The 17869-nt window shown below is 46.7% G+C and overlaps 1 protein-coding gene across 7 annotated transcripts in view; it reads left to right on the plus strand.

Annotated features, from left to right (window-relative positions):
- ATP6V0A1 (ATPase H+ transporting V0 subunit a1) overlaps window positions 1–17869 on the plus strand; it is a 76313-nt gene that overhangs the window by 54680 nt on the left and 3764 nt on the right. For 3 of the 7 annotated variants that reach the window (XM_032457225.1, XM_006175184.3, XM_006175186.3), the window contains exons 15-21: window positions 1721–1839; window positions 2409–2625; window positions 3007–3114; window positions 8096–8203; window positions 9173–9190; window positions 13751–13868; window positions 14159–14330. In XM_032457225.1, coding sequence (XP_032313116.1) covers window positions 1721–1839; window positions 2409–2625; window positions 3007–3114; window positions 8096–8203; window positions 9173–9190; window positions 13751–13868; window positions 14159–14330 — 860 coding nt within the window. The remainder of the gene's footprint in view (window positions 1–1720; window positions 1840–2408; window positions 2626–3006; window positions 3115–8095; window positions 8204–9172; window positions 9191–13750; window positions 13869–14158; window positions 14331–17869) is intronic. The other 4 variants (XM_006175185.3, XM_006175187.3, XM_014551043.2 and 1 more) reach the window with 3 other exon arrangements.

A 17869-nucleotide genomic window follows, 5' to 3' on the forward strand; every position in this document is an offset into this window, starting at 1 on the left:
TGGATTTTAGATTTCCATTCTTTACATATTCACAAAAGCTTATCCCAAAATTTGATTTTTTTTCAAGTACTTAGGCAAATAAAGTATGATCAAATCTTTTGTGTACTTAAAAAGGGGAGGTGGGGGGAATTTAAGTCTAAGTGTTAGACTGTAAGGATCACATAATTCCAGAGGAAAAGCAGATCATTATGGACCAGAAAGGTTAAGGTGTCATATTTTTTTTAAAAAAAGGGGTTTGGGGCAGAGATTAATCTGGCCTTCAAAAAATATTTCAGATTGTTGTAGGCAAGGAAAAGTATGTGCAAAAGAATGGAGGTTGGGAGATACAAAGTTATTATAATTAAAATAGAAGCAGTGTTACTGAAATGCTTCTTATGGGACAAGCACTGTACTGAGCCCTCAGCATATCTGATTTATCCCCAAACAATTCTATCAGGCAGGTATTACACGGATAAAGAAACTAAGGCTTGGAGAGATTTAATAACATTTCACATATGCATTTAACAAATGTTTACTGAATCCCTGTTGTCTGCAAGGCATAGTGCCTGCTGAGGGAGATACATTATTCTGAGACATAGCTCCTGTCCACAAGTAGCTTGGAGTCGAGCAATAATATTACCTCACATTTATATAGTGTTCTGTAGTTACAGAGTTTTTGTTTGTTTGTTTGTTTGTTTTTGCAAACATCGCATTTGATGCTTACAAGGTAGATACTGAGTTTAAAGTGCCTGTGGGACACTCAGGTATAAATGTCCATCAGGAAGTTGGAGTCGTAGAACTTCAGGCGACACTGGGGCTGCAGAGAGAACCAGCCACAAGTTTTCAGATTAGAAGTCACCAAGGAAGAGCCTTTCATGAAGAGGCCAGTTCAGAAAAGAAGATGCTGTGCTGGATGGTGGAAGATCTGTTTCATAGGGTATAGAGTTTGCACCTTATCGTAGAGAGATGACAGTCGAGGTTCTGAGAGGTTTAGGCACAGGAATATGACTGTATCGGCGTCATGAGCTAGGAAACAGAATCTGACGGCCAAGTGGAGGCAGAATTGTCAGGAAAATTTTACAGGCATCCAGGCCTTAGGTGACAAAGCTTAAGGCAATTAATATCTAAAAATAGAACAGCAGCACCACAGAGTTTCTATTAGCAAAACACAGATTGTGAGAGTGTCTGCAAGATAAACGTCCCAATTTCTCCAGTAGATAATTTGTAAGGAATAAAGAAGAAGAGCTAGAGGGAAATCAGAGACTTACAAGCTGTATCAGCATTCACAGTGTATATAGACCTTATCTGGACCCTGCTTTGACTAAATGAATTATAAAAAAAAAAAGGATATTATCAAGAAAATGTAATATTGGCTATTTCATGATATTAAAGAATCATTAATATTCTGGGATGCGACAACAGTATTGTGGTGAATTTTTAAAAATGAGTTCTTACCTTTTAGGGACCCATACTGAAATATTTACAGGTAAAATGATATCTAGACTTTGCTTCAAAACAGTGTGGAGACGGGGAGTGTGTTGGGGGGTATGATGTTGAAATAAGATGAACGGGAGTCATTGTCGAAGCTGGGCCACAGGTTCATGGGATTTTGTTATACTATTCTCTCTGCTTATGTGTATGTTTAGGATTTTCCATAACTTAAAAAAAAAAGGAGTCTTTAGACTATTTTTCCATTTGAGAACTCTTTCTAATGCCTTTTTGTTTTCTTGGATTGTGACAGATTTGGAACATTGCTACCAATAAACTGACCTTCCTCAACTCCTTTAAGATGAAGATGTCTGTTATCCTTGGTATCATCCACATGCTGTTTGGAGTCAGCCTGAGCCTTTTCAACCATACGTGAGTTGCTCTGTTTGTCATATAAGAATGCACATAGTTTATTTAGACAGCACTTTTGCCTAAAGAAATCATAACATCTTTGGGGAGGGATTAATAACTCAGAACACTGTTCTGTATTAAAGAAGTACATTTATAAAAATCTCATTTCTTTAAATGAAGCTTACTTAATATTAGTCCCTCAACAATGTACAGTTGTACTAAAGATCTCTGAAAAAACCTTGTGCGATTTTCATCAAAATGAGACTTACGTTCTTTTTCCCTTGATGTGTAACTCACATAAAATTATGAACTGTGGTCTCAGAATATACTAGATTTTCCCATCTCTTTCTTATGGGAGATTTGGGTTGGGGGGCGGTTGTGATACTAGAGCTGTCCAAGGTCCAAAAGCTTGGAAGTCATAGTTAATCCTGCTTATCTTTGTTGCCTCCATGGCTTCTGGCTGTTGCTTCTTAAAATGATAAACACAGGACCAAGGGAGTTTTAGGTACAAAATCTTGTAAGCACTCCACTTGGTATAGAGGTGACCCTGGGTATGTTCATCTTTGACACTTTTCTCTCTTACTTTTTAGCTATTTCAAGAAGCCCCTGAATATCTACTTTGGATTCATTCCGGAAGTAATCTTCATGACCTCTTTGTTTGGCTACTTGGTTATCCTTATTTTTTACAAGTGGACGGCCTATGATGCTTACACATCTGAGAAAGCACCAAGCCTTCTGATCCATTTCATAAACATGTTCCTGTTTTCCTACGGGGACTCTGGTAACTCGATGCTGTATTCTGGACAGGTGCGTCAAACCAGAAGTGGACTGTCATAGGTGGTTATTCTAGGTCAGGAAGCCAGATATTTTTGTGACTCTGAAAAAGCCTTTTAAAAAAAAATCCCTTTCTATAGTGTTTGGTTTTCAGTCCATGCATCCTGATCTAAGTTCAGCCCATCCTCCTTTTTTGGAGGATGTAACTTCTGTATCCAGAAAGGGTAGAATTTATAACTCTCATCATGTAGACAATCCTGGACTTTGCCACAACATATACTAATTATTTTGAGAAACTAGATTTGTTATTTATGCATAGATCAGCAAGACAACACTCTTTTAGGGAAATTTATGCTAGAGTTGGAAACTGCGTATTCAATTAATGTGATGTGCCTTGGCCTTCTTACTTTGCAGAAAGGAATTCAGTGTTTCCTGGTAGTGGTGGCACTACTGTGTGTACCTTGGATGCTACTGTTTAAACCACTCGTCCTTCGCCGTCAGTATTTGAGGAGGAAGCATTTGGTGGGTGTATTTCTGTTGCTGAAAGTCACTAGATTTCTTTTTTAAGATCAAGACACTTCCTCATTGGGTATAATGAGTTGTACATAAGTCTGTATTCTCTTAAAATGCATTTGTGTTATATCCCAGCATGAGCACCGGACCTGCATTAAAAACAAAACAAAACCAAAGAACGAAAACAAACATGTAATTGCTGCCCAGACATCCAGACTCAGCTTTGAGTAGCCCAGGAGAACAAGTCATAAGTTTTTACCTTTCCCAGTCATGCTGTGCTCAGCAAAATCTGGGTCTGGACCTGTCTGGATGCAGCATCAGCCAAAGCAAGGCTGCAGGCGCTGCAGACGAACCCACTCATGTGGTTGGCCTGGACAACCACAGGGCTGATGCTGAGACATTTTCTTTTAAGAAAAGATCTTAATACTTTCACCAACCAAAACATCCGGGAAAAAAGTTTTGGCACATTGACTTTTTATGTTTTTAAAAAGCAGCATGCATACTTGTGTTTACACACACACACACACACACACACACACACACACACACTTGAGTTGCCAGATGTCCGTTTCTGGCTATGCAATAATGCTTACTTACTACATTGCCTGGAAAAACCTGAAAGATCTTGTTGCATGACTCTCATACGGCTGTTAGATTGTTACTTCTATTGGAGAGCAGCTGAGTTACAAGACCCTCCTTCTCCCTTTTCTGACCATCTTCATCCTTCCATGCCCTCCATTCGTCTCCCCTTTCACTCCCTCCCTCTTTTGTGTCATTCTCCCTTCCTCTTTTCTTCTGTTCAGTATCAGGAAGGGCTACCTGTGGAGGCCCCAGTCAGCCCAACCCCGAGCCAACAGGGACTAGAGGCAGCAGTGGCTGCAACAGTGAGTGAATTGAAACCAACAAACCATCATTTTGTTGAAAGAGGTGGCAAACAGTGCAGCAGAATTCTTTTTAACTATCCTAAGAGCGTGGGATGTGTGTGCTCTTGAGAAGTGTCCTTGTTACTCACTGAGATGATGGCAGAAAAGATTTCCACCTCTTAGGAATAGATTCTGATGGCATCTTGACCATTGGTCTGCTAAGTTTCTCTTCAGTATATAAGCACAGTCATGTCCATGGAAGCAAGGTGGTGGTCATACCCTCTCCAGGTCCATCATTTCACTCCAAGAGGGCAGCTCTTGGACTCATCCACTTTTGTGTCTGTGTTCTGTGACCATGTATTGAATGATTTTTAAAGCATGGAGCGATAACATCTCTGTGATTCTTGAATTGATTTCCCCACACTTTACAGTTCTGCTTCAGAGTGATGCTTGGACATTTGGTTCATTTCAGTTGTGACGTACTCTCTTTCCACTGGGAGCTTGTACATGTTGACTTTTTCGTGAGAGACTCAGAAGCCTCATGTCTTCAGCTGTTTCACTGAGACCTTCACTCTGCTGTGTGTCTCGTGTGTACTCCGCATCTGGTGTCATAGCCAAAGTCATCTTCTGTTTTGATCTTTCCTTCTTCCAGTACTAACTCATGATTCAGTAACAGCACTTTGAATGTTAAGCATTTCAGTATTTGTCCCAAAACGTCTCTTAACCAAAATCTTATAATGTGCTGAGAATCAGATTAGCCTAGTCTATTCTAGGTAATGAATCTGTAAGATTTCTAAAATCTCACCAGTAGTGATGACTCCTGTACTGCTGTGTTCTAGTAGCATCCTACTCCTTTAAATAAATGAATATTTAAATAAATAAATATTTAGATGGATGACCATTTCCTTCATTAGGTGTTTCTGATCATTTTAACTTAGAAAACTGCTATTCTGAACTAGTCTAAAAGGGCTGATATTTTGGATCAGAAGATATTTTAATGTTGCTGCTTAAAATTATCTTCAAGTGGAGACTTAACTCTCTCCTTTCCTTTGAGAAATTAAAAAAACAAAAAACCTTAAAGCACAGACTGTCCATTCATTGGCATTCTTTCCACGTGCCCTTCTTTCTACCAGGCTTAGTTTATTTAAGATGCACTTCTTTAAAAAAAAAAAAAAAAAAAAAAAGCCCTTCTGATGCATCAGTCTTGATACTTTTAAATCTGGCATCCTCTTCTGTGATACTGTCCAAATTAAAAGTCCCCAGTCTGGAAACCTATACATTCGAGTCTTCTTAGCCCACTGTTTCTTTAGCCAAACATCTGTTTCTGGAGAGCAGCTTTAAGGTATCAGGGTGATCATTCTGCAAGGGTCCTGGATTCTTGACCCCAGGGGCTAAGGATGTGATTCCCGATATGTTTCTGTCCTGTTCTCAGTCCTCTTGGTTGTCTGTAGGCAGTGTACCACAGTTTAATTTTTTTTTCTTTTTTATGCTGATGTGTGTGTCTCATCCTCCTTCCTGTAACTCACATTCCCTCTGTTCTGAAGGGACACTTACCAGTGTCTGGCTGGGAGGTTTAACCTGTCTGCCCCTCACTTCATCTGCTGGTTGGGGAAAACTTCTGAAATGGCTTTCTGCTTTAGGCCTTAAAGCCCTCCTTTACCCTATGACCCACCCCAGGGTACTCTGGGGTCCTCTCCTGTCTCGTGTTGTACAGAAAGTGATGCAGAAAGTGCACCTTTGTTACACTTTCAGGCTACCTTTTGAGGGTTGTTGAGTGTAATATTTGTGTGACCTGGAGGTGCCCAGGGCTTCAGCGGTTCCCAGGTGTGATTACACATCAGAATCACCTGGTGAACTTTAAATTTGTTTCTTAGGACATTAAAACAAAATGGATAAGTGGGAAAAGACATAAAGATTGCCCATAATTCATGACCCAGACAACCCCCTGCTGACATTAAAAATAAAATTATAGCAATAGGTGCACTTGGTTAGAGATACAAATGATACTGAAAGCCTGCCTGTCCCCAGCGCCCTCCGTCCCCACCCCCCGCATCCTCCTCCAGGGTATTGTTAGCAGGTGGGGGAATCTTGCCTTTAAATTTTTTTCTGCACATGTCTATCACACACTGTTAGAAATATGTTTATGTACACATGTATATTTAAAGCACATTAGCAATTTTGTTTTAAGTTGTAGCACTCTTCTGCCCCTTGATTTATCAGGTTTATAAAAATTTAGAGTATCTTGTTTCATAGTGATACTGTTATAGTTGCCTAGCATTCCATAGAACATTCTGTTGGATGTGCTAAAATTATGTAGTCATTCTCTTGTTAATGGATATGTTGGTTGTTCCCTGTTCTTTGCTATTCCAAGTAACACAGGGAACATCCTTGTCCATGTATCTAGATAAAACTTCAGAGGCATAGATGTTCCCAGAGTGGGATTGCTATCTCAAAGGGAGCATGCCTTTTTTGTGTGTACATGCCTTTTCAATATTGATAGACAGTTGAAATGATTACAGTTTGTACTTGGGGAAATATTTTTTAAATATGGATTTCCTTGGGGGAAGGGTATAACTCAGTAGTAGAGTGTGTGCTTAGCATGCTTGAGGTCCTGGGTTCAATCCCCAGTGCCTCTGTTATAATAAGTAAATAAATAAACAAACAAACAAACAAACAAACCTAACTACCTCCCCCTCCAAAAAATTTTTTTTAGTTTTTTTTTGGAGGGGGGGTAATTAGGTCTATTTGTTTTATTTTTGGAGGAGGTACTGGGGATTGAACCCAAGACCTCCTAAATGCTAAGCATGTGCTCTACCACTGAACTATACCCTCTTCCCTCCAAACAATTTTTTTTGAAGAAAGAGAAAAAGATTTCCTAGGCCCCACCCCAGACCTACTAAATTTACAATTTCTGGGAGTGGTATCTAAGAATTTCTGTTTAACGAAATGCAGCTTTCAAGGTGATTCTGATGCAGCTGGTTCTCTGACCAGCATGTGAGAACAACCGCTAGAAGAAGAGAGAGAATTTGTCCAATCACTGAGGTCTCGTGGTCATAAGCTGTGGTCAGAGGAGCACACCAAAAGGTGGAGCTGCAGGTGGGGACCTGGGGGCAGCTGATTGAAGCTGCCTGCACATTGTTTGTGCTGCTGCTTGGAGGCTGTTTTGCAGCAGGACAGCCTTCGAACTCTTGCCTTGTTTGGCTCCCCCGACAGAAACCACAAGAAGTGGGTGTAGGAGCTGTTTCTTTAGCTCCTTTTCTCTCCATGGCAGGTTAGCGCTAACTGGCATCTGTTAGACTTATTCCCCTGTTCTACCTGGTATTTGTGCCCTAAGAGTCCTTTTGCCTCAGTAAACCCAAATCAGGTTGACTTAGAAATTCCCATTCTGGAGACCCTGCTGAGAACTGTGCCTGGGAAATGAGAAGCAGCAACCAGCATCTCCCCACATGCCTCTCCTCCAAGTTGTTTTAACACTCCAGAATCCTCCATTGAAGGAAAGGAGCCTTTTTTTTTTTCCTAACTCAGTATTCTCTAGCCACAAGCTAATGTACATTAAGGGGTTTTTTTTGGTTTTTTGTTTTCCCTGTGACCTAGGAAGTCCTTTGTTCATGGGCAGAGACCCAGTACATTTCAGGGAGAGGTTGCTGGAATTCTTGGGCTCCTGTTGAAAGCTTATCAGACCACGTTGCAATCACCATGTCATTTGGCTCCCCTCCATCTTAGGAAGTCTAATCTTTGGTTCCAGAAAACTTTGGCCACTGAAGTCTTTACAGATAGAGCTACGCTTGTTAGGAGAGTCTGTTGGTATTAAGCTTTTCATTCAGGAGGATTCCCAGTTAGCATTGACCAGGGCGAGGTTGGCGTCTCTTGGAGCAGCAGGCAGACCTGCCTGTGTCCTCTGCTCAGAACGAGGTGGTACATGTAATTCGGGCTGGGCCCGGGCGGTGGTGGTTGGGGTGGGAACAGTGGTTTGGTTTTACTGAGCTGTTCGATCAGTGGGATTTGTTTTTGTTGTTAGAATATATTCTTTTCTGAGATGTGAATGTACTAACCGTCAACCTTCCCTACCTCACAGAATGTCACATTAAAGCCCAGGCAAATTCTACTCTTTCTGTTCATCTGTGTAGGGAACTCTCAACTTTGGTGGGATCAGGGTGGGCAACGGACCGACAGAGGAGGATGCTGAGATTATTCAGCATGACCAGCTCTCCACCCATTCAGAGGACGCAGAGGAGGTAAGATCAGTGGTGTGGGCTTCCTCTCCTTCCGCCTCAGGTCAGCCCTCGTCTTGTGTACCTAAGTGGCCTCATTCTAGTCAGCTTCTTGAAAAATGAAAATACTTTTCCTGAGGATCAGCCCGCCTTCTGGACCTCTCAAGGCACCACAGCTTTTTCCAGCGGCCCCTGCTCTAAGCTCCAGGTGCTGCCTGCAGAGCCCACAGCAGTTTTGTTCTGTCGTCTGGCTTCTGGAATTCCGAGTGGCCCGCTGTGCTCAGCGTGCAGATCCCGATTACCGACTGCTCTCCTTGGGCCGAGGCGGAGAGGGCCCCAGTGTCCCAGCTCTCATTACTGGGAACACGGCCCACTTAGGCGGCTCCTTCCTCTTTTGCCCCTCCTAAGAATGGTTCCAATTGGAGCTGTCATCATTGGTCTTTTGAGGTCCTGTTGTGCTAACATGCTCTTGTTGCAGACATTTTACTTGAGCTTTTTAAAAATGTTATTTGCCTACTTTCTACAGGGAGAGTGAAGTCTAGCCAAGCTAGACTTTTCCTTAAACCACCACCTCCAAGCTCAGTTTTTAAAAATCCAGTCTCCTTGCCTGACCACTCATACCACAAAGCCTCTGAGCTGAACTTTTGAATCTCATCTATTCATTATATTCTTTTTAAAACAAATAGAATAGGTGTTGAGGACCCAGGAGGCTGGACCTTGCAGTTTGACTGACCACTTCCACTATATGTGTATGACTTTTTAAAAAAGAAATTGCAAGGCTTGGGGTGCCTTTTAAAAATAAGTATCTCAATTCTCTAAATCCTGCTGATTTTGCTTTCTGTGTATGTTGAGGAGGCCTGCCTCCAACATGTTAGACCATTTAGTATTCAGTCCTCCCTCCCCCACCAAGAAGCAATCAGTAGCTTTGTGCTCATAACTTGTGATCTTGTGTGTGGTGTGGCTTCCCACTAAGTGTTAATTTGTATTTTCAAGCCGACCGAGGACGAAGTGGTAAGAAATAAGCTGGCTTTGGCTTCATGTGTATCTTGGGCTTCTCTTCCCGTCCTTGTGATCACTCTGCTGACCCTGCCACATCCTGGGGCCACACGTGACACCCCTGCATCCTGCATCTCACTGGCCATTTCTAACCAGCTTATGAACCTGTGTTCTGAAAAAGCTCATCTCCATTAACTGCATCTCATGTCGGTCACCTCTGTCTTTGTTTCATTGACTTTGCTGATCTAATGCCTCTGAGAATGGCTTTGCAAGGAGCTACAAGTAATGTCTGCACTGGCATTCTTGAAGTGACTCCCTTTGGGAGTTAAATCCCACTGGCTCTGCCTTCCTCTCCTGTGATGTGTCTGGTCCTCTGCCCCTGGGAGTAACTGTTTCCCCCTGCTCCTCTGAGTGCTTCTGGGAAAGCTCACCCTTCCTCACTATCTGAGATGCAGCCAACCTCTTCCTGCTGCCCTCACCAGCTTGATGATGCTTGGAGTGAGAATGCTGGGACCCTCACTTGGGGTCAGCTTTACGTCCATGTGAGCCACGTGGGAGACAGACAGCTTTCAAAAGGAGGCTTTACCTCTCAGATGCATTCCAGAAAAATACAATCCATCTACATGAAAGGAGTTCATATTATATCAGCCACACATAGAGAATAACAGAGTGTAGAAAGAAAATTGGTTAAATATTCAGGTTACATCCGGAGTAGAAGAGGCCTTCTAGTTCAGCAGTAATTCATTTAGCAATAGACAAGTTTCAAATTGGGTTTTTAATAGGCCTTGCTGCACTGTTTGCATCTTTCTCCCCAAATTTCTTTCTGAAATACCTAGACCTGTGAACCCTCCCCTTTTCTGGCTCTCCTGGTCCTCTCTAAAGGGTAAATGGGAGGGAATGTGTAAAGCTTTGCTGTTCTTTGTGAAAGCAGACAGTGTTCAGTCTTCCTAAAGGCCAGAGAGGCTCCTTTGCTGGCATCCAGGAGCTTCTGTGTTCCACTCATCGGTGCACAGTCAGGCTGAGCCACCTGGAAGTGCCCTGTGGGAGTGTGCCCATGTTAGTGAGGAGCCCAGCCCTCTCCCAGGAATGCCACCTCCAACAATACTGCTCTTTCTAAGTGTCTTCCTAGTGGAGCCCCAGTGCCCTGGTCCCTGTCAGCACAGTCCTCATTTGTAGCCATGTCCCAGGCTGGACATTTAAAGGAAATAGACTAGAATTCAGCCTCCCCAGGCTCTGGCCTCCCAGCTCCCTCGGGGGTTCAGCTTCTCATAGCTTCCTTATTGGGACATTTTATCTTTATCAGGCACATACACAGTCTGGTTCTCTATAGCCAAATTTAGATAACTTTCACAGTTATCTAAGGTTTTCAAATAAAACTTTTTTTAAGTCCAGCCTACTTCTAGAACTTTCCCATTTTGCATGGCTGTGAAAACCTGTTTGTCCCACACAGACAGCCCAGTGGAATCATCAGTGCCTCTCCTGGGGGCGGCACCCAGTCCAGCTGCAGACCAGAGCCAGGGCTGTCGATGGTCTGGGAATTCTTTGAAGGCTGTAACCATTGAGCAAGGGTTGGTGGCACCTCTCCCCACAGTGTTGTCTCACCAGGTGCATTCCTCCAACCCACCCACCCATTCAGCCTCCATGTGCCAAGCACTCTGTTTAGTGCTGCAGGAACTGAGAGAAGGAAAGCATAGACCTTGCCTTCAAGGAACTCTCAGTCAAACTGAGGAGATAGTCTGGGTAACAGATGCCATGGTCAGGGTGTGCCGGACGCTGGGGGAGCCCAGAAAGAGGGCCCCTGACAAACACTGGGCGGGGGTGGGGGAAAGATCCCTAAGGAAATCACTGCTAGGGTTAGTCTGGTGGTGCAGGCAGCTCTATGGAGGAAGGGCGGAATGCAGATCCATCAGTGTGTGTACTTAGCATAAAGACACAGAGGCCTGTGGGCCACTACGTTTTGGGGATAAACAAGTATTCAGCTTGGCTGGAGCTCAGAGTCAAGAGTTGGGGGACCGGTGAGAAGTGAGACTAGAGGTTGGCAGAAAGCAGCCATAGTAGAGTGTTTGGGTACTAAGGGGCATCAGAGGGCAGGGAAGCGGCGATTGACCAGCACACACCATTGCTGAAACCCCCTGTTGGGGGTGGTGGAGGGTGGGTAGGGAGGGACAGTGTCTGAAGGCATGGAGACCAGCTGGTCTGACAGGAGTCAGGACAGAACAGAGAGGCCTGAAGGGATGAAAGGCATTTGCAATGGGAGCCGGAAAGGAAGAGACCAACCCAACATGAAATCAAGGAAGTACAAACTGCAGGTCCCAGTGCTCTAGTGAATGTGGGCAGTGAGAGTGAGTGAAAATTCAAGACTGACTTCCAGGTGTGGGTGCCTGGGGCACTCGGAGTGACCTTCTCTTAGACCCGGGATGAGGAGCAGTCAGTCTCGGTGGAGAGCAGTTGGTTAGTTCAGTTTGAGTGGCCTGGAGTCTGAAGCACACGCGGTGCACCAGAAGGAGACAGGGCATGGCCAGTTGGAAACGGGCAGTGTCGAAAGGGAGGTGACCATTTAGGATTCCCTCCTGGGGTGGCTGCTGAAGGCCTGAGTGGCAGTGCTGCAGGAAAGATCTAAGGGCTGAGGCTTGAAGGAAGAACCAAGGTGGAGGCTGAGAAGGAACATTCAGAGAGGCAGGAGGAAAACCGAGGGGAGGTGTGTGTCCTAAAAGGGAGGAGGAAAAGGCAGTAGCGACAGACACCTACAGAGGCTCAGTCAGGTCACAGAACGTCTGTTAGACAGGAGGTGAGGGTGAGTGTGCCTAGAAGGTGTGTGGAGCTGAGGGGTAGAAGCCAGGCGCAGGAGGTGAGGAGTAGGCATGGGTGGGCGATGAGAAACGGGCAGAGAATGCAGACGGGGAGTCTGCTGAGGTTCAGGGTCAGTCGGAGCTGACGCCCACGGGCAGTGGCAGACTCCTGCCTGCTTGGCTGGATTTCTCACTTAATTCTCACCCCACTTAGTATCAGTCCCCCAATGTATAGATAAGGAAACTGGCCCAAGTTTACAAAGCAAGTTGGGAATGAAGGACAGGAGAAAGCAAGGGTAACACCTGGAAGGGAAGCTTCCTCTGCCATCTCATTTGTTTGTTTTTGTTTTGCTTGTTCATGGGAGAAACTCAATGTGGAATCAAAATACTAAAAGGGGCTGGTTTTAAGGGAAACCCCCAGTCACTGCTTTCGTAGCGCTCTTAGGAGTAAAGCCCTTTGCTCCTTAGAGCCGGGAGCTGTCCTTCCTCTGAGCACGGGCTTTGGAGCAACAGCCAGCAGTGGTGGCAGAGGGCTCTTAACAGCATTGTTGGGATGGAAGTAACTAGGATTACCCTAGTTTTCAGGGTGGCTAGGAGGCTTGAAGAACCTGTTTCAGAAGAAAAGCCCAGAAATACTCTGGGTGTAGATAGGGGTGAGGGGAAAAAAGGCTGTCGCCCAGAGATGGTTGGCCCCTCTCCCCACTGGCCGCACCCGTGAGGCCTGAGCTGTTAGCACTTTACCAGCTGGCCCGCCTCTCCTGCCCTCATGTGGTTTCTCAAGATAGTTCTTTCTGGTTTCTTTTAGGGGTGAAGTCATATAAGTCTTGAAAGAAACTGGTGAAAAACAGACTCAGACCTGTGGGCAGGGCAGGCTGCGGTGGCTCCCTGGGCAGCAGCCTTCTGTCCCCCCACCCCCCGGGTTGTGCACTGGGCCATATGGGGAGGCCTCGGGAGGGGAACTGCCTCCTGACCTTTTGTGGAGGAGAGTGAGAGGCGGAGAAATGCACCTGGTGTTCCCGGAGCAGCCAGGTGTTCTTCCCCGGCTGTGCTTGGAGCAGTCCTGAGAGTGAGCTCCTGGATGCTCGTTCTAGCCCTTACTCTTTACTCTGGAAATAATTTTTGATGTTGAAAGGAAAACTGGAAGAAAGGGAGTGTGAGGAGAACAGAAACACAAAACAGTACATGTTTTGATTGGTATTTGTCTGTTCAAGTAGGAATTTGTAAAACTTTTTTTGCCAGGATGTCCCTGTGGAATCTTCTAAGAAGTCTCAAAAGTAAAAGGAGGTTATCTTGCTCCCAACATGTCGTAAAAATAAGTGGCTGCAGAAGTTTAGTTTCTCCAAGTAGTTCCCAGCCTGGTGGCCTGTCCCCTGAGGTGCAGCCCAGGGAAAAGCCTGTCCTGGCCTCATGACTTGTTCGGAGCAGAGAGCTTTGCTCTCGGGCACCTTCAGGTGGAGGTCAGCTCCATCAGGCGCTGCCCGACAGCCGTGTTCTACCTGGGCATGCACTCCACTCCTGAGCTGACTGCCTAGCAGGGAGAAAAACCAAATGTGTTGAGAAGAGTCTCATTGAGATGTAGTTTGTTCAGATGTAGTATATTGAGAGGAACGGGGTATCTCACCTGGGGGCTAAGTTGGGCAGGATTTGGGGGATGGCATAGCTGAAATCCCCACCAGGATTATGCCCGGGGGGCTCCTGGCACATGTAGCCTTTAGCACCGGTGCTCAGACCCCTGCCCACTCCCCTCCCAGCCTTATATCTCCTCTCTGGTTTCCTCCCATGACAGTTTGACTTTGGGGACACCATGGTCCACCAGGCCATCCACACCATCGAGTACTGCCTGGGCTGCATCTCCAACACCGCCTCCTACCTGCGGCTCTGGGCCCTCAGCCTCGCTCATGCACGTGAGTGTCTTCTCTCAGCTCGAAAACTGTTTTTCCCCCTCTCTGGGCACTCCCTCAGGTGGGGGGCTTAATAAGAGTGGGAATTACATAAAGGCTCCAGAATTATTCAGACTCCTGAAACCAGGGAAAATGACATCCGGGTGGAAGGATCCACACTTTGGCCGGGTTAGCTGGTGAGGTCGCAGGAAGCCAGGGAGAGGGGGTTGGGCAGGAACACGCAGGGGAGGGATGGCAAGGCCCGCAGCGCCTCTTGCCCAGCTGAACGCATTGTGTCTCTCCCCATCCCCCAGAGCTGTCTGAGGTGCTTTGGACCATGGTGATCCACATCGGCCTGAGCGTGAAGAGCTTAGCAGGGGGGTTGGCGCTGTTCTTCATCTTCGCCGCCTTCGCCACCCTGACCGTGGCCATCCTCCTGATCATGGAGGGCCTCTCAGCCTTTCTCCATGCACTGCGCTTACACTGGTGAGGGGCAGCGCGGGGCCAGGGGGTGGGGACATGTCCTTAGCTGCACCGAGGGCAGTTTTACTCCTGCCTGGAGTCCAGAGACACTGGGAAGTGTCTGCTTTCACATCCTTACACCCAAGGACCTACTTGGTAGTGAGCCTTGGGAAATGTCACAGACACGCACAGCTCACTTTCATAGCCTCCAGGGAGGATTGTCTGGTGAGTGTTGTCAGGGTCCCTCTCCCTGTCTTCTGCTTTTGTCGGTGCTCTTGATTATGACTTAGAAGATCTGCTGGGGTTTTATTTTTTTGTTTGCTGGGGGTTTTTGTTTGTTTGTTTGGGGGCTTTTTGCACTGGCATATAACTCTCTCTTGTGTTCAGAGCAATGGAAGCAGCCCTGGAATAGAGTCTAAGCCCAGGAAAGCGCTAGCGCACACTGTGCCCTAGTCTGTCCTCCTCGTTCTGTCCTCGCGCCAGTGTCTCTGGGCAGCCCCACGGCAGCTCTGTGTGAGTAGGGGGATTCCTGGCTCCTTAGTATATAGCTTGGTACATAGCAGCAGCTTCTTCACAGGGCAGGCTTTGGATTTACTTGTTTTCTTGAATGTAGTTTGTGGCTTTTAATGGCACTGCATGGAGATAGCTCTGTCCCAGGGATAGAGAGAGCTGGGGTCTGGTCTGGACTGCGACCATGACCTCAAAGTAAAGTTGCCAGATTTGGCAAGGAAAATTACAGAGCACTCAGTTAAATTTGGATTTCAGATAAACAATGAATAATTTTTTTTTAGTTTTAAGTATTTCCCAGTGTACATGGAACATATTTATACTAAAAATTGGGCATCCTGTACTTTATCTCACTACCCTGCCTCAAACCCTATTTCTAAGTCTCTGTTTCCTCCTTTACACTGTGATCCCCTCTCTCTTTTTGGGTCCAGTGGCTCTGGAAGCTCTAGATCCTCTCCCCAAAGAAACACCCTACCGTATGTGCACACATAGTTTTACCAGTTTAGGGGCTCACAAACCCACTGACCCTGCCTCAGGAATCCCCAGACAGGATGAGCTGTGGTGTTAATGATCTCAAGGTCAGAAGAGGGCTATCTCTTTCCATCACTTCTTCAAACCAGTAGAAAATCAAAATCTGAACCTGAGAAATCTCTTCCCCACTCCCCTTATCTTTGATTTTTCTCCTAGGTTGGTGACAGCTAGCCTGCTCAAAAGATTCTGCTGTTTGTTGCTCTAAATTATAGAGGGGAAAAGTGAGGCATGTGAGGGCAAGATGCAGCCCAGACTTACTCTTCCCTCAAAACTCCTTTAAGGAATCCGACCTGCCCCGTCAGTACACATCGCCCTCTCTGGCCGGCTCCGCCTCCTGCCCCTCCTCCCCCCAGCTGTTGTTTACTGGCGAGCCAGGACTTAGCAGCCCTGCGAGGCTCTGCTGCTGGCGTGCTACCTGCTCTCAGCTTATCAGCCCGCTCTCCCCAGCACACTTCCTCAGCCACTTGGTGTGCTGGACCGTCTGTGCTGCCAGCCTCTGGTGACTCACTTTTTCCTGCCCTCTTGGCTTCCTTCCTTTCCTGTTCTCTTCTCCGTCACCCAAGCCCCGAGCTTGAGGGAACAGTGACACCCCACCTTGATTCCAGCCCCAGTGGGGAGACTGCTGCCTCCTTCCTGGGTGGGTGGGTAGCAGTCAAGGAGCCGGACCAGAACTGTCAGGGCCATGAGCCAGGCCCACCATGGCGCAAGGAAGGCCGCCTGGTCTTGGGCCCAGTCTCCAGAGTAAGCTGAGGCAGTTGGGAAGTCGTGTACTGTTGCCAGAAGGATTACTTCTTCCTCAGGCTGACCCGTGGCCTTCGAGTGAAGGTGTCTTCCCACGTCCTCATGAATGAGCTCGAGGAAGTGACAAGTGGTGAGAGAGCAGGCTTCAGAACCAGGCAACCCGAGTTTGAATTCCAGTTCTGCTGGGCACTGGCTAGGGGACCCTGAGGAAAGCACTTAACTTCTCAGAACCTCATTTTCTCGTGTGTGAAAAGAGGATAACGTCCACATGACAGGGTTGCTGTGATTAAATATGAAATAATGCAAGTATCGAGTGACTGTCACATTGCCCTATAAACCATGTTCAAGTGCAGGTGGCGGCTGCCCTGCGGAGAGGGCATCTTGTTGAGGTCTCCCGTAAGGAAACTGCTTTCAGTCTTTTTAGAGAGAAGGGAGACCCCAGGGGGAGGTGCCTGATACCCATCTGAATGCCTCTCAGATGAAGTTTGCAAGGAACAGGCTAATCAAACATACTGTACCCGCAGGGCTGTTGTTGTTTGGTAGTGGAAATACTGGGTAGAATAGAAAAAGTAGTGAAAACTTTGTACTGCTCTCAGAATCCCATCATTGGAGGCCTATTTGGAGCATCTCCCCTACCACTAAAAAAAAAACCAGTGAATGAAATTGGTGTTCATGCACCCCCTCCTGGCCGAATGTGGATGTGCTTCGAGGATTCCTGGCTCTTCCCAGTCCAGCAGGACTGCAGGAATGCTGAGTTGTGGCCACCCTGTGAGGGGTGGGAACAGCTGGTCCCACTGAAAATGGCTGCAGGGACATTGCTGCTGTTTTTCCCGGCATTCACCCTGAGCATCTTTGTACCTGTCACTTTACCCTTGGTGTTCAGCTGGGGTTTCTTGATTCTGATGCAGAGGCTGTCCCATTGGTGAGGACAAGAAGAAAAACATTTGATTTGATAACAAAGATAAACCCTGAGTCTGAGGTTCATGTAGGGTCACAAGGAGGCAGGTGACATATTTGGAAACAGCGGTGAGCACATTCACGCACCAGCCTGCTACTTCTGTCTCATCCTGAGTTACATCTGTCTCTCTCTCTTCCTCCCTCCGACAGTGTGAAGTGTGCTTGGCCTTCTTGCCAACCATAATGAGATGTCTTTTCTTCCTCAGAAAAGGAAAAGGCAGGAGTATGATTTGTGGTTTTAACTGTGGGTACCAAACTGATTTTAACAGAAAGACTGAGGCCCCGTGGAACCTACTCCCTTGTTACCCAGCGGACTCCAGTTGCACACACACAGGCTGGTGGCTAAAGGGGACCGGTGTGCTGTAAGGAATGCCACGGAGCCACAGCAGGACACGGCGGGGTAGTGGGGGAATGGCTGCTTAAGGAGAAGGGGGACACCTGAAAGGTAGCCCTGGGCTGACCTCAGTGCCCCAGCCCATGGGCCCTCAGCCACTGTGTGTCCCAGGCCCTACACTGTTCAGAGAGTGACAGGCAGGGCCAGAGGAGCAGCTGGGCCTAGAACTGTCTTACTAAAACTGCCTCCCCTTGCCATCCCACAGGAAAGGTAAGAGGCCCAAACTCCTCCCTTCATTCACTCAAGAAAACTAGGTTTCTGTCACATAGCAGGAGTGCTCTCTCCGTGGACTCCCAGTCAGTCCTTCTGGGTCACTGGAAGGGGTGACACAGAACCCATCTGCCTGCCTGCAGCTCTCCTCACATCTGTTGAATGCTGAGGTGCATTCTAGTGGCTTGGGCCAGGGCCCTGGAGGCGACTGGGCAGAGCCCCT

The sequence above is a fragment of the Camelus ferus genome, chromosome 16 (assembly GCF_009834535.1).
Source record: "Camelus ferus isolate YT-003-E chromosome 16, BCGSAC_Cfer_1.0, whole genome shotgun sequence".
Taxonomy (NCBI): domain Eukaryota; kingdom Metazoa; phylum Chordata; class Mammalia; order Artiodactyla; family Camelidae; genus Camelus; species Camelus ferus.